General features: G+C 39.5%; 7 protein-coding genes across 7 annotated transcripts; 4 read left to right on the top strand and 3 right to left on the bottom strand.

Annotated features, from left to right (window-relative positions):
- Positions 1–783: 783 nt before the first annotated feature.
- On the top strand, positions 784–1,725 carry C5L36_0E02610 (uncharacterized protein; the record flags this gene model as incomplete). The annotated part of the gene is made up of 1 exon (XM_029467814.1): positions 784–1,725. The coding sequence occupies one exon, from the start codon at positions 784–786 to the stop codon at positions 1,723–1,725; it is 942 nt and encodes a 313-aa protein (XP_029323674.1).
- Positions 1,726–2,142: 417 nt separating this feature from the next.
- C5L36_0E02605 (uncharacterized protein) lies at positions 2,143–3,234 on the top strand (the record flags this gene model as incomplete). The annotated part of the gene is made up of 1 exon (XM_029467813.1): positions 2,143–3,234. The coding sequence occupies one exon, from the start codon at positions 2,143–2,145 to the stop codon at positions 3,232–3,234; it is 1,092 nt and encodes a 363-aa protein (XP_029323673.1).
- Positions 3,235–3,373: 139 nt separating this feature from the next.
- On the bottom strand, positions 3,374–4,528 carry C5L36_0E02600 (uncharacterized protein; the record flags this gene model as incomplete). Its single annotated transcript, XM_029467812.1, has 1 exon — positions 3,374–4,528. The coding sequence occupies one exon, from the start codon at positions 4,526–4,528 to the stop codon at positions 3,374–3,376; it is 1,155 nt and encodes a 384-aa protein (XP_029323672.1).
- A 950-nt stretch (positions 4,529–5,478) lies between these two features.
- C5L36_0E02590 (uncharacterized protein) lies at positions 5,479–7,701 on the top strand (the record flags this gene model as incomplete). Its single annotated transcript, XM_029467811.1, has 1 exon — positions 5,479–7,701. The coding sequence occupies one exon, from the start codon at positions 5,479–5,481 to the stop codon at positions 7,699–7,701; it is 2,223 nt and encodes a 740-aa protein (XP_029323671.1).
- Positions 7,702–7,823: 122 nt separating this feature from the next.
- On the bottom strand, positions 7,824–8,390 carry C5L36_0E02580 (uncharacterized protein; the record flags this gene model as incomplete). The annotated part of the gene is made up of 1 exon (XM_029467810.1): positions 7,824–8,390. One exon carries the CDS (start codon positions 8,388–8,390, stop codon positions 7,824–7,826), a length of 567 nt encoding a protein of 188 aa, XP_029323670.1.
- A 1,265-nt stretch (positions 8,391–9,655) lies between these two features.
- Positions 9,656–11,614, top strand: C5L36_0E02570 (uncharacterized protein; the record flags this gene model as incomplete). The annotated part of the gene is made up of 1 exon (XM_029467809.1): positions 9,656–11,614. One exon carries the CDS (start codon positions 9,656–9,658, stop codon positions 11,612–11,614), a length of 1,959 nt encoding a protein of 652 aa, XP_029323669.1.
- Positions 11,615–11,787: 173 nt separating this feature from the next.
- On the bottom strand, positions 11,788–13,524 carry C5L36_0E02560 (uncharacterized protein; the record flags this gene model as incomplete). Its single annotated transcript, XM_029467808.1, has 1 exon — positions 11,788–13,524. One exon carries the CDS (start codon positions 13,522–13,524, stop codon positions 11,788–11,790), a length of 1,737 nt encoding a protein of 578 aa, XP_029323668.1.
- Between the last annotated feature and the right edge of the window lie 121 nt (positions 13,525–13,645).

Here is a 13,645-nt window from a genome sequence, read left to right as displayed (position 1 = left end):
ATGGCAAGAGGCGGCTGAGCCTTCGAATTAATAGCACTTTGTTTTTGCTGACCAAAGCGCGCGTTACTATTGGACAAGAGCAATTTATCTGTGGATGGAGAAATTCATTGTTGACGGGGTGAGAGGTTAGTCTATGGTTGTAGCTGTGTCGATGTATATGTTAATGTATCCAAGGGTATCTGTGTCAACAGAGTGTGGTTCTACAATAATTTTGTGGTTCTACAATAATTTTGTGGTTCTACAATAATTTTGTGGTTTCCATTAGTCGGTTCTTTATTACGATTAGCTGCCTCTTGTACTCACTCCCTGTATTCCACTCTCAGCTGTTTGCTTATTTCTACAACAAGTCAACTCCAGCAGTCATTGAGACACGTCCATTTACTGCTATTTCTTCCCATATTTGTGTACTGTTGACTAGTTTGGTTTAGTTTAGTATAGTTTAGTACAGCATCCAAAGCCAATCAAAACAGCATTCTGTTAAAAAGATACACCTTTGCCATACAACACACTATTTCTACAATCCTCATCGCGGTGTAACTGTGTCCTTCAATAAAGTCTAAATTGCAACTTAACGTGGAAATAGCCTTTCCTCAAATAGGAGATTGAGAAACTCAAATCATTGAATAAATACGCATTTTGAAATAAAGAAAAAAAAAAAAAGATATTTTTTTTTTCCTCTTGACAAGATAATCCATATTGTCAACAACTCATTCAATACACCTTGGTTCCATCATCTCCTTCTCATTTACGGTTGTCTTCTTTATTAAAGGAAACAGCTGAACAATGTCAATTGTTGGTGTCAAGCAACTCATCTCCAAAGCTTTGAGCTCGTCAAGGGAGTCTTCTCCCCTTGGAGTCAATGAAAACTCTTCCTTGTTGAATAAACAAGTCAATCCTAATAATTATACAGATAATAATGCCAGTGATGGAAATACTGTTGCTGATGTTACTGGTGGTAGCAGGCATTCGGATTTGGAATCTGCTACAGAGTCATCAACGAGGGACCAATCGAGTAAACCGTTCCCCTTGAACTATTTATCATCAGTAGACCCACGTACAATGAGTGATTTGATTATTGGACTATCTGATGGATTGACTGTTCCCTTTGCATTGACAGCGGGGTTGTCCTCATTGGGCGATACAAAACTAGTTATTACTGGTGGGTTAGCGGAATTGGTATCTGGTGCAATTTCCATGGGGTTAGGAGGTTATTTGGCTGCCAAATCAGAAAGCGAGTTTTATGTCTCTCAAGTACGTAAGGAGAAGCAAATATTTTTCCAAAACCAAGACACTATAACCGATGAGCTGTTTGATATCTTAATAGATATGGGTGCAAGTGAGGAAACATCAGAGAGTTTCATCAATGATTTATCAAACAATCCACAGAAAATGATTGATTTCATAATTCAATATGGCAAAGGCTTGGAGGAGCCTCCAGAAGGCAGAATATTATCATCTGCCTTGACCATTGGGGCAGGCTATTTCTTTGGAGGATTTGTTCCTTTGATACCCTACTTCTTTCTGGCAACAGTGGGTAAGGCATTGTTGGCTTCTGTTGCGCTGATGCTTGTCACCTTGTTTTGGTTTGGATATTTCAAGAGTGTCATATCAATGGGCGAAGATTGCTCGAAATGGACTAGGGTGTCTGAAGGGTTCCAAATGATTCTAGTAGGCTCTATAGCTGCCGGATCTGCTTGGTCTTTGGTTTATTTGATTGATTCTTAGCCTAGCTCCATATAAGGGGAATTGCCCTCTCTTTTCTGCTGATTCATTTTAATTCCACTTAATCTCATAGCTTACACAAATTATACATGTTTGTATACTCATTTGTATATAAATGCCTTCAATCTCTTCTACATACTGATTGCTTCCATATTCCGTAATTCTACTAAAGCATACATACTTGTGTTGCCTGCATGTGATTTGCATAGTTTCAACACCGCTGCGCTGGTCACGTGCGTATAGCCGAGAATATTCTCCCTCACAATTCAACAATAACACTTATATCTGCACGCGGAATAGAAATGGTACCAATCTACTAGGCATTACCTGAAACGTTGCAGGTGGTATCAGTTGGACCTTTTCTTTTCCGTTCTTTCTTTTTCCGTGTTTCTTTTTCTACACGTTAAAGGTAAAGGAGAGATGTTGTCATTACAATTCAAGAGATTGATACATTCAATCAAGAAATCGCCTGTTGGATTTGCATTTGACATTGATGGTGTGTTGATGCAGTCTAAGAACCCCATCTTGCCATATGCGAGAGATACTCTAACACTGCTACAGGATCACAAAATACCGTTTGTACTTCTGACAAACGGAGGTGGTCAAACTGAAGCATCAAGAGTCTCATTTTTAAACAAATCTCTAAGTCTGAAGAATCCCCTAAGGACATCACAGATTGTGTTGTCCCACACGCCTATGAGGAATTTAACCGGCAAGTATAACCGTGTTTTGGTAGTTGGTGGCGATGATCCGCAAACTCGAGAAGTTGCACAATCTTATGGGTTTCAAGAAGTGATTCGCCCAATCGATATTGTACGTGAAGGGCCAAATATTTGGCCCTTCATTAGGTATACCAGGGAGGAGATTCAAGCATTATCTAAACCTGTTGATCTGAGACAACCCATTGATGCAGTTTTCGTATTTAACGATCCAAGAGACATGGGTACCGACACGCAAATTGTGATTGATGCCTTATGCTCTGAAAATGGCGTGCTGGGTACCAGGAGAGGCATTGGGTCTTCTAAGCCTTCGGTTCCTATAATATTCAGCAATATGGACCTATTATGGAGTACAGGATATCCAATACCAAGGTTTGGGCAAGGTGCATTTCGATTGACCATCCGAGAGTTGTACAAACAGTTGAACAATGCAGAGCTGGTGGATACCGTACTGGGGAAACCATGGCCTGTCAGTTACACCTATGCCGAGAATGTATTGAATGACGAATGGAAATTGCTGAATGGCGATCGTAGTGGTGCCAACGAGATTCCCGAACTGGGAGTTAAGCCTAAGGAGCAGTTAGTTGAGAATGTTTACATGGTTGGCGATAATCCGCAAAGTGATATTTCCGGCGGCAACAACTATGGGTGGGAGACTATCCTAGTGGAGACAGGGGTATACAAGGAGGGAGATTTCCACAAGTATCCGACGTTAGCCAAGCCGACATTTGGGATTTTCCCCAATGTTTGGGATGGTGTAACTAGTGCATTAAAGAGACACCAAGTTATTTAGATAGACAGTTAGACATTATCTTTATAATTATAGAAGATTATGCTGATGTTGACGTTGTGTTGAGAAAAAATAGGTACTTATTAGAAAAGAGTTAACTAGATATTTATAAAATGTATGAATAAATGATTTGAATCTATAATTATGCTAAACCATTCAATTTGAGGGCATGCATAACACCTTCTTTAACGTTTGCAAAGACACCCAAACTAGGTTTTGAAATTTCTGGGTTTCTTTCAAAGTCACCCTCTTGATAGACACCAGTTTTCACCAAAATAGTACCCCAGTTATATCTATTACCACCGGTGATGTCACTTTCTGGGTTATCACCAACCATGTAAACCTTCTTGAATGGCGAGTTCAATGGCTCGTTGTTCAGTTGAGGCAAACAAACGTTACCGGCCTTCTTTTTGCCCAACAAGACATCTCTCCAATCAATCAAAATATGGTGGGCGTAATCGTAACACACTTTTTCAGGTTTACCCAAAGTGAGTTGTTCCAACTCTTCACCACCGTTGATCTTCGAGTATATGGTTTGGGTTGCGATTTTCAAGACACCCATTGCAAATCTTGGCTGCACAAACTCGTTGGCCCATAGGAAATCATTGTTGGAGAAAACAATTGGAATCGAAGGTTTGCTGGACTTGACTGTTCTCCTTGTACCCAAAACACCATTTTCCGAGTTGAGCAAATCGGAAATGATTTGGATTTCTGCACCAAGTGCTCTAGAGTCGTTGAAACATAAAATGGAATCAATTGGCAAGTTTTCCTTGCATCCGGTTCCGTCGACATCCAGTTTCGTGTCGTTTGGATCTCTACCCCACTGTTCAATCTGTTCATCGGTGAACATGTGGTATGGCCAAATGGTAGGATTTGCCCTAATGATATCAACCGGTCTAATGACGTCTTCAAAGCCATAACTTTCTGCAACTTCTCTAACGTCATCCTTTGGACCACCACAAATAAGGACTCTCTTATGGTGAGGAATCAAGGTTTTCATTGGAGTGTGTGCCTGGATCAACTGATCAGGATGGATTGGGGTTTCCAATTGTAGTGTCATGTTGATGAAATCTATCCTCTTCTTCTCCGTCATACCACCACCATTGGTGAGCAGAATGAATGGAATTTTTTCCTTTTGCAAATATGTGATGATTTCGGTTGCTTCCACGATTCTCTTCTTTCCCTTCAAGAGAACACCGTCAATGTCAAAGACAAATCCAATGTCTTGTTTGGATTCTAGTTGTTGAGAAACTTCTTCGACTGGAGTAGACATACGTTGAATTTCAGAGTTGGTCATAATTGTATTGATGTTGTTGTTTGGAGATCTATGTATATATTAGTTGATGAACAACAAATAAAAAAAACAACAACATTCACTTTAATATAATCTACAAAGTAAATACCAGATAACTACAGATATGGAAAGATATGAAATTATGGCAACATGGGTCCTTTTATAAGCCTGGAAAAGAAATGATAAATATGCAACGTGGATAGACGTTTGTGGTGAAAAAAGGCAAGACAATAAAATTTTTTGCACAATCCCAGAAAAGAAACAAGATAGTCAATCCTATTGTCTCTGTGTACCCATGTGACGAGAAAAACCTCTCACCTCCGAGAATTACGTCATTTCTTGTTTTGTCTTGTTGGTTTTTTTTTTCTTCCGAGACTGTGGTTCCAGAGCGGATTTTTTTTTTTCCTCTTTTGGTGCATCACGTTTTCTCACGGTCGGTGCACAGGTACGTCTCGCGTACGTCATCATTTTTCCGAACTCGGTCGTGCCCTTTCCGAGGTTGGTATTCCGAAACTGGACAAAAAAGAAAAGAAGAGCGACATTGAAAAAAAAAGAGGAAAAAAGAAAAAAGAAAAAAAAAGAGGAAAAAAGAAAAAAGAAAAAAGAAAAAAAAAGAGGAAAAAAGAAAAAAAGAAAAAAAGAAAAAGAGGAAAAAAGAAAAAAAGAAAAAGATGAAAAAGATGAAAAAAATGAAAAATCGAAACAAGTGGAGGCTCAGCATCAAAATGTCACCGGCGAACCGAGTTGCCACAGTTCCCGGAAGTTGGCCCGATAAGGGGAGTGGTGATACAATGTGTCCGTCCACGACGGTGTCTAATATGTTATGTATATTATATATTGTGGACTTTGCCTGAACGAGCACTTTTGTTGTGTGACCTTCTAGGAGATCGTTATTGGCATCTCTATTACACACATTGGCATTCTCTCTAAGTACGTTTCTGATAATCTCTAGGATGGACATTGAGAAACACACCACAAGACCCCATACACTGGGCAAGGCACTCACCAGGAGGACTGTCCTCTATGTCCTATACTCTGTTGTCCTTGTCTACATAGCGACTAGCTTCTCTAAATACACTTTCGACAGGGAGTTCCCACTTGTTGCCACCAGTGGCGTCTCGGAGGAATATTCAAAGTTGATTTTGCACTCGTTGGAGACAAACAACGTGGGCAAGTTGTTGTACGACTATACCAGAGATAACCAACTGGCTGGCACCAATCTAAAAATGGTGAATTATACTTTGGAAAAATACAAGGAACTGGGACTACAAGACGCCATTGTTGACGAATATACGGCCTACATATCATACCCACTGAACCAATCGGTGGTCTTGTTCAAGGATAACGAGGTCAAGTACGTCCCCTCTCTGCAAGAGGACACCCTCAAGGAGGATCCAAATTCATACGAAAAGGTTCCTGCCTTTTTGGGGTATGCCGGTAATGGTAACGTGACTGCCGAATATGTGTATTGCAATTATGGTACTTTTGAAGATTTCAATAAATTGGAGGAATCTGGCGTTCTCTTGAAGGGGAAAATTGCAATTGTTAGATACGGTAAGATTTTTCGTGGCTTAAAAGTCAAATTTGCACAAGATCATGGTATGGCGGCAGTAGTTATATACACTGACACCTATGATGACGGTGAGGTAATTGTCGAAAATGGGTTTGATGCTTACCCCAACGGACCTGCTCGTAATCCTTCTGCCATTCAAAGAGGTTCGTCCCAATTTTTGTCCGTTATTCCGGGAGACCCAACTACCCCCGGTTACGCCATAAAACCAGGTGAAGATTTACCAAGGGAAGATCCATTTATCTCCACCCCTAGGATCCCTGCAATTCCAATGTCTTTCAAGGAAATCCAACCTATTCTATCCAAACTCTCTGGTCACGGCCCGAAAATCGATTCATGGGAAGACGGATTGGTCAAAGATTTTGACTACTCTGTGGGTCCTAACCCTAAATATACCTTGAATGTTTATAACAAGCAAGATTTTAACATCTCCACCATGCATAATATCATGGGTAAAATCAAAGGTAAAGATGACTCCAAATTCATTCTAGTTGGTAATCACCACGATTCCTGGACCCCAGCTGCTGCAGATCCTCATTCTGGATCGGCCGCAGTCTTGGAGGTCATTAGGGCATTCCGTGATTTATCAGCTACAGGTTGGGAACCAAGGGTCTCCATTGTCTTTGCTAGCTGGGATGGAGAAGAATATGGTTTGATTGGTTCTACCGAATTCGCCGAGTACTATTCCTGGAAATTGAAGAAGGAATGCATTGCTTATCTAAATACCGATGTTGCCAGTGTTGGGTCCATTTTATCAATCCAGTCATCTCCACTATTGAATCACGTTTTGCTAGAAAGTGCAAAACAGATTCCATATCCAAATTCAACAATTTCATTATACGATCATTTCTTTCAACACCATGAGAAAATAGGCACTCTAGGTTCTGGATCTGACTACACTGTATTTCTAGAACACCTAGGTATTCCTTCAGCAGACATGGGATTCTCCAATGATTTGAAGACGGCGCCTGTTTTCCAATACCATTCACTATACGATTCTTACCATTGGATGTCTGAATTTGCCGATCCGGGATTTGTCTTCCACAATCTCCTTGCCAAGTTTTTAGCCCTAACTACTTTACACTTATCTACTGAACCAGTGATACCATTCAGAACAGGTGACTACGCCATTGCTTTGTCTGAATATTATGATAACTTGGACATACCAGATCAATGGAATTTCGATCACGTTGATAAATGCCACCACCACAATTCCACCGAGTTGCTGGAATCCGTGAAGGCCAAACTCGATGAGCTCAAAGCCTCATCCGCAGAGTTTGACGTGGAAATCATGAACATCCTTGCTCTATACGAGAAGTGGGACTCTCTAACTTATTGGCAAAGAATCAAGCTACATTTCAGAGCCAAGGGTGTCAATTCGATCCTACAATATTTTGAAAGACATTTACTCTATGGGAAGGGTTTAAATGAGCGTCCTTGGTTTAAACATTTTGCCTATGCCTCGGGTAGGTATACCGGTTATAAAGGACAAGAATTGCCATTTTTGGCCGAAGCCATCGAAGACTTGGACCGCAAAGATTTCTTCCATGCGTTGAGGCATTTCGACGGCCTCTTGAGTACTTTGATTAGAATGACTACTTTATAGTCTTGCTCACTTTTCATTTTATATTTGTTTTTATTCCTTCCTCTTTGATTTAACCTTTTTCCAAAAACCAAAACCCCAAATTCAAATTTACAGATTCTTCTTTACATCTTCCTTTTTTCTGACTACCTGCCTTCACTACTAAATGATTGATTGAATTGCTGTGTCTGGGACTTGACATCTCTACGTAACTGCGAAATTTCTCTGAGTAGTCCAACAACCTGATCAAGCTTATCTTGGGTATTTTTCAACAGGCTAAGGGTCTCTGAATCTAGCATGGTCATCGTCGGTGACGCCCATAATCGTTTTATGGTATGGCACCTCTTGTATATTGCCACCAAGTCCTCAATGTCATCCGAATACTCTACATCTTCTCGTAAATCTCGAGGTACGGCTTCTTCAACCATCAAATCCAATTCTGCATCATTGCTTCTCTCTTGTAAAAGTTTTGACACCTCATACTGGGCATACTGATCACTATTATTGAACCCCAAGTTGCTGATCATCTCGTAGTCGATTTCCTGCATCTTCTTGCCCAAAAAGAAGACAGCCTCTTCGTCTCTTATGTCACGGATAATTTGTGTTGGGTCTGTGGTGTTCAACAGCGAGTTGGTGAATATTCCCGACGGCTTGAAATTCTGTTTGTTTATCTCAGCCAATGCTTCTCCCATCTGTTCTAGTTTCGATGCCATCCTAATAGAGCACCTCTTCAATAGTTGTTTATAATACAAACAAGAAAACTGTAAAGCTTCTTGGGCTTTGTAGTCAAAAATAAAAAAAAAAAAATAGAAAAAAAACCAAAAACCCGAAGATTCATGCAATCGCCTCTTTCCACTTGTGTGTCTCTCGTTGTCGAGCCCCAAGTTTATTTTCGTCTTCCTGCACACTGCCACTACATTCCTTCAAATAATACACAGTCCCCACTCCCCCTCCCCACATTTCCACTTTAATGGAAGCAAAGATACTGCAATTATGAGGTCTACAACCATGAAGGACACGTAGAGTTCTATGCAGAATTGGGTCCGTCCTCTTCCACATGAGCGAGAAGTGTGTAAATGACGACGTTTGGGCGTCTGTATAATGCTACTTGGTTTTGAAGGTTGGCCTTGTTGCAAATAAGGTAAAGTGCTGCAACCAAGCCTGTTTGAGAGAATCGTGTGACAAATGCCACATAAAGTGTTCCAGAACCACCATCTCTCCAAATCTAATACCCATGTGCATACTCAATGTCGTTTATTTACATCGTTCTCTATCCAGCAGAAGTTTCTTATAAGTTCTAGGTCAGCTTACTTCAAACCATAATTTTCTGCATGCCCTTTCTTCATGTGCTACAATTACATAAGTTTTCGTTTCTTATATCTCTTCTTTTAGACATCCCCATGTACATTGGCTAGTTGACCCTGTTCAGGAACACCCTACCTCTTATTGTTTTTCCAATTTCGTACACATAGAATCGCCTAGCATCGTTTCCTTTTACTATACTTTGAGTAGTTTTCCCCTCCCCTTGTCGTGCTTTTCCACTCCCTTCTTCTTTGTTTCTAGACACTCCTGGTACTACACATCACCCCATTCATAGAGCACCACTAACACCATGTCTTGTCTTCTACTATGCCCTGCCTATAATGGTGGCTTTCGGTATAACCATGTGGTGTTGTTTATTGTCTTTTGCCACATTTGACTGTTGATGTTGAGCCGCCTCGCTGGCGCCCCAAAGAGGCAGTCGCATTTCCCCTTTTGGTATATTGACATTATGTTGTTCTTTCGGTTTCTAAAAAAAAAAATAAAATAAAAGAGGGCCATTTTATTAAAAATAACTCGGCCCACGGCTCAGATTGATTGCTATATACTGCTTCCTTCCCAGATTCACTTGGTGGTGTCTCTAAGTTATCAACCTGTTTTCCCAGTGTGAAACTATTGCGTGCTTCTTTTACCTCATTCAACACAGAAAGTCAAAACCATGGTCAATGCTTCTAACTTGGTGACAACCATCATTGGTTTGACAGGACTTTCGGGCCTGGCAAAGGCCGATTATATCAAATTGGATGCTAAGAAACTAAGAGGTTCTTGGGCTCAACAAGCTGACGTTGAGAAGACACCTCTATATGCTTATTATAAGGGCAACCTCAACAGTTCTGAGGTTGTTAATGGAACAGTTGCCGGTCTATACAATGAGAATATCTATTACGTCGTTGATTTGGCAATTGGTTCCAATGCTCAGAATGTTACAGTTCTAGTGGATACCCTCTCTTCCGACCTCTGGATAAATTCGGTCGACAACGAAGTTTGTGCATATGGTGTGGATGAAGAGCTCGGCTCCAATTTCACAATTGCCTATGAATTTGTGAATACTATCACCTCCTCATCCTCCATGGGTGCATCAGCAACTGCTTCTATAAGTGGGGGTTCCAGTGGTCCAGTTTTATCCACAATCACATCTTCTAGATACGATTCCTCCTCCGATGCTTACTTTATTGACGTTGAAGTTGTCACGGAAACTACAGACATTGCAACTGTCACAAGTACCCATGTCTCAACTACCTCTCATGATATCCAATTTTACCCTTCAGCTTCCTCGACTAATTACCTCAGTTTATACCCATCTCCTACTTTTGCAATTCAAAATTTGACGGTTTTGAATTACGAACCTCAAAACTGCTCTGCTTGGGGGCTCTTCAATGAATCAGATTCAGATTCTTTTACTACTGAGGGAGAAAAATTTGAAGCTCTCTCTTTTGAATTTGAAAATGTTACTGGTATTTGGGTTAAAGATACTGTTGTTTATGGTGATGCAATACTTCCAAATGTCTCATTTGGATTAGTGGATGACTCTTTATCAGATTCATTTGGGGTATTTGGTCTAGGATTGCCTTCATCTCAATCAACTTGGTTAACAAATGGTACCCATTATGACAGTTTCATTGATAACTTGAAATATAATGGCTACATTAACAAGTCCGTATACTCTCTTTATGAAAATTATCTCACCAATGGCTCATCCTTGTTATTTGGTGGTGTGGATTTGGAACAATTTATAGGTAATTTGACAATCTTACCACTTATTGAAGTTCCAGTAGCATTCAATGACTCCAGAAATGCATCTGCTATCGCAATTACTTTATCTTCTATTTACTTTGATGATGACTATGATAACGCAAATGATACCCATCTAATTGCCTCAGGTCTAGGTGCCGCAATCCTTGATACCACCTCTGCAACTGCAACGTTACCTTACTATGTTTTCGATGAAATTGTACACTATGCCGGATTCAATTACTCGGAATCCTTGGAGGCTTTTGTCGCAAATTCAAGCCAACTAGAAAACAAAACTTTGATTCTTGATTTTCAAGGTGTTGAAGTTGACATCCCAATTCTTGATTTGACTTTCCCATTGGTTGATATATCTGGAAAGCATGACAATGCAGGTGAATTTGTGGTTTTTGGCGTCAGTGCCTCTCCAAATACATATGTTTTGGGTGACGTTATTCTTCAATATCTATATGTTGCAGTTGATTTGGATGACCTAGAAATTGCAATCGCTCCAAAGAACTTCGAGCCTCTTTCTGAAGATATTGTAGCAGTTACTTCTCATTTCCCTAACGCAACGTCAGCAAGACATTACAACTACACTTATGGCTACCACGGCGTTACCGATTTGAAGTTGAATGAAGTTCATAATCCGAATAGTGTCACAAAGACATCATTTTTTTTGTCCTACATCCCTTCTGCTACACCTTTCTCTATCACTGTGGGTGATGCTTCCTCCACAACGAAACAATCTTCAAACACCAAAAAGGCAAAATCGAAAGCAATCACCACAAAAACTAGTACTGAAAGAGAAACCACAAAATCAAAAGGTGAGAAAACTAGTTCCACCAAAACTAGTACTAATGAAAAAAGTTCAACGACGAAAAACTGAAAAAAAAAATAGCTTAGCATCTCCGAACGAGTAGGCTTAGTTTTAATACTATTTCTTATTGTTTACTTATTATCAAAATTCTTTACGTGCAATTTAATATATATTTAATTTGTTTTTTATAATTCTATTCTCTAAAAAAAAAGAATCTTCAAGTATTTGCTCTGTATCTAAGCTTACCAACTAAAACCATTGCCAGTCAAACCTGGGAAATAAAGAGAAATATTCTTGTCACTATGATATTCTTCTGGAGTCCTTGAACCTGAAATATTGATTAGTTCTAGTTTTCGACAACCATTGTAACCCCAAACGTTGTCCCATTCATTTGATTTGATAGCATCAACTATTTTATCTCTCACCACAACTATATTTTCACTTGTTTTGTCTGGATTGATTTGTCCTAAGGCAATATTTAGGTCTTCCATATCAACAATAAAAAAAACATTCTGCAGGATATCATCACCAAGGACCAACAGGTCACTATCAGAACTAGTAACTTGTAGCGATCGCATTCCCGTAGGTGATAATGTATCACCATCTATTACAGGATATGTAAAATCAATAAGTGGAACTTTAATCAAAGCGTTTTGGAAATCAAAAGTGACATAAAAATCATCTTTCGGAATTTCTTTTTCTTGGATAACATAGCAGTTCAACTGTGATGACCATTGGAAGCTGTATTTGATAACTAGTTGTGCAATTATGTAATCAGGGAATATTGAGCTTGTAGAACCCGTATCAAGTATAGTGACCGCATTTCCCTTTGCAACCTCTTCCTTTTGTTTCAAATTACCGTAAGAAAAACTTATGGAGTTTATAGTTATGGAAAGATAAAAGGGTCCACTCCCTTTTTTATCCCTTGGAGAATAATCAATAATGGGCACGAGAGTTAAACCTGACTCCTGGATATAACCATTTCGATCATAACCACCAAATATAAGGGACTGGGGAGCACTGTTATAAGGTGCATATATTGAAAATACTTGTTTCTTAATGATTGCCTCTCTCTTCAGCTTTTTTGGAAAGTTGTCGTATTCCTTTAGACCATCTTGTGCCGTATTTTCGTTGCTTCCAAAACCAATACCAAGTGTGCCCCACTCTTTATCGGTTTCCACATTCAAGCCAAATTGGACCTGTGATATTTTGGTATCCGCAAAATAAACATCGTCAGTACCATAAAAACCAGAATATGCACTACCGTCCAAATATTGAATATTTAAAGGAGTTGTCAAATTATAGAATGAAGTTGAATTGTAAGGATCGTACATTCCAAAATGTGGACAATTCGTTGTTTCCATCAAATAGTTGGCATGGTTTTGAATAAATGAAGGGTCTGGGGTGGAACTGTAATTTTTGATTTTTGGGTATGGAGGCGCAGAAGATACTGCTATATTTGAAGAATGTTGCATTGAATGCTGATCAATAACCGACTCTGTTTTATATTTGAAGTTTTCACTAACAGTTGTTGTTGATTTTTTCCTGATTTTTGTTCTTGAGTTAGGAATTGGGCAGCTTACCGCTTCCTCACGTTTATAAAACGCCAAAGAGTTGACTAAAGTATCAAAACTACTTTCTGGATCAGGTCCATCACTAATACAAAATTCATTATCACTAGAGTTTACCACCAAATCTGAAGATGCCGTGTCTAGAAGAAGAGTTACTGGATCTCTATTGGAGCCAAATCTCAGATGAACCTCAACAAATGTTTGATCAAACCTAATGGTAGTTTCTAGTTCACCAAAAACATTCCTTTTCAGGACGGCCTTTCTATTTTTGATTAGACGATGGGGTCTTTGCTTAGAAATAATACCCTCTTCTGTGCTATACGACTTTTTTGAAATTGGCAAGCTTAGATAGGAGGCTTTAACTATTAACAAGTACAAGACAATAGTGATCAATTTATGAAGAACCATGTTTTCCTATGCTTCTGGGATGCAAGCAATGACTTTTTTTTTCGACGAAACCATAGTGGCTATTTTCTTCACAGCGTAGGCCATACCTGAAGTAACATTGAGGGCAAATTCATAATTTTAT

This window comes from Pichia kudriavzevii, chromosome 5, assembly GCF_003054445.1.
Source record: "Pichia kudriavzevii chromosome 5, complete sequence".
Classification (NCBI taxonomy): Eukaryota; Fungi; Ascomycota; class Pichiomycetes; order Pichiales; family Pichiaceae; genus Pichia; species Pichia kudriavzevii.
Note: the sequence above shows the minus strand (reverse complement) of the source record. Positions and strands in the feature narration are given on the sequence as shown.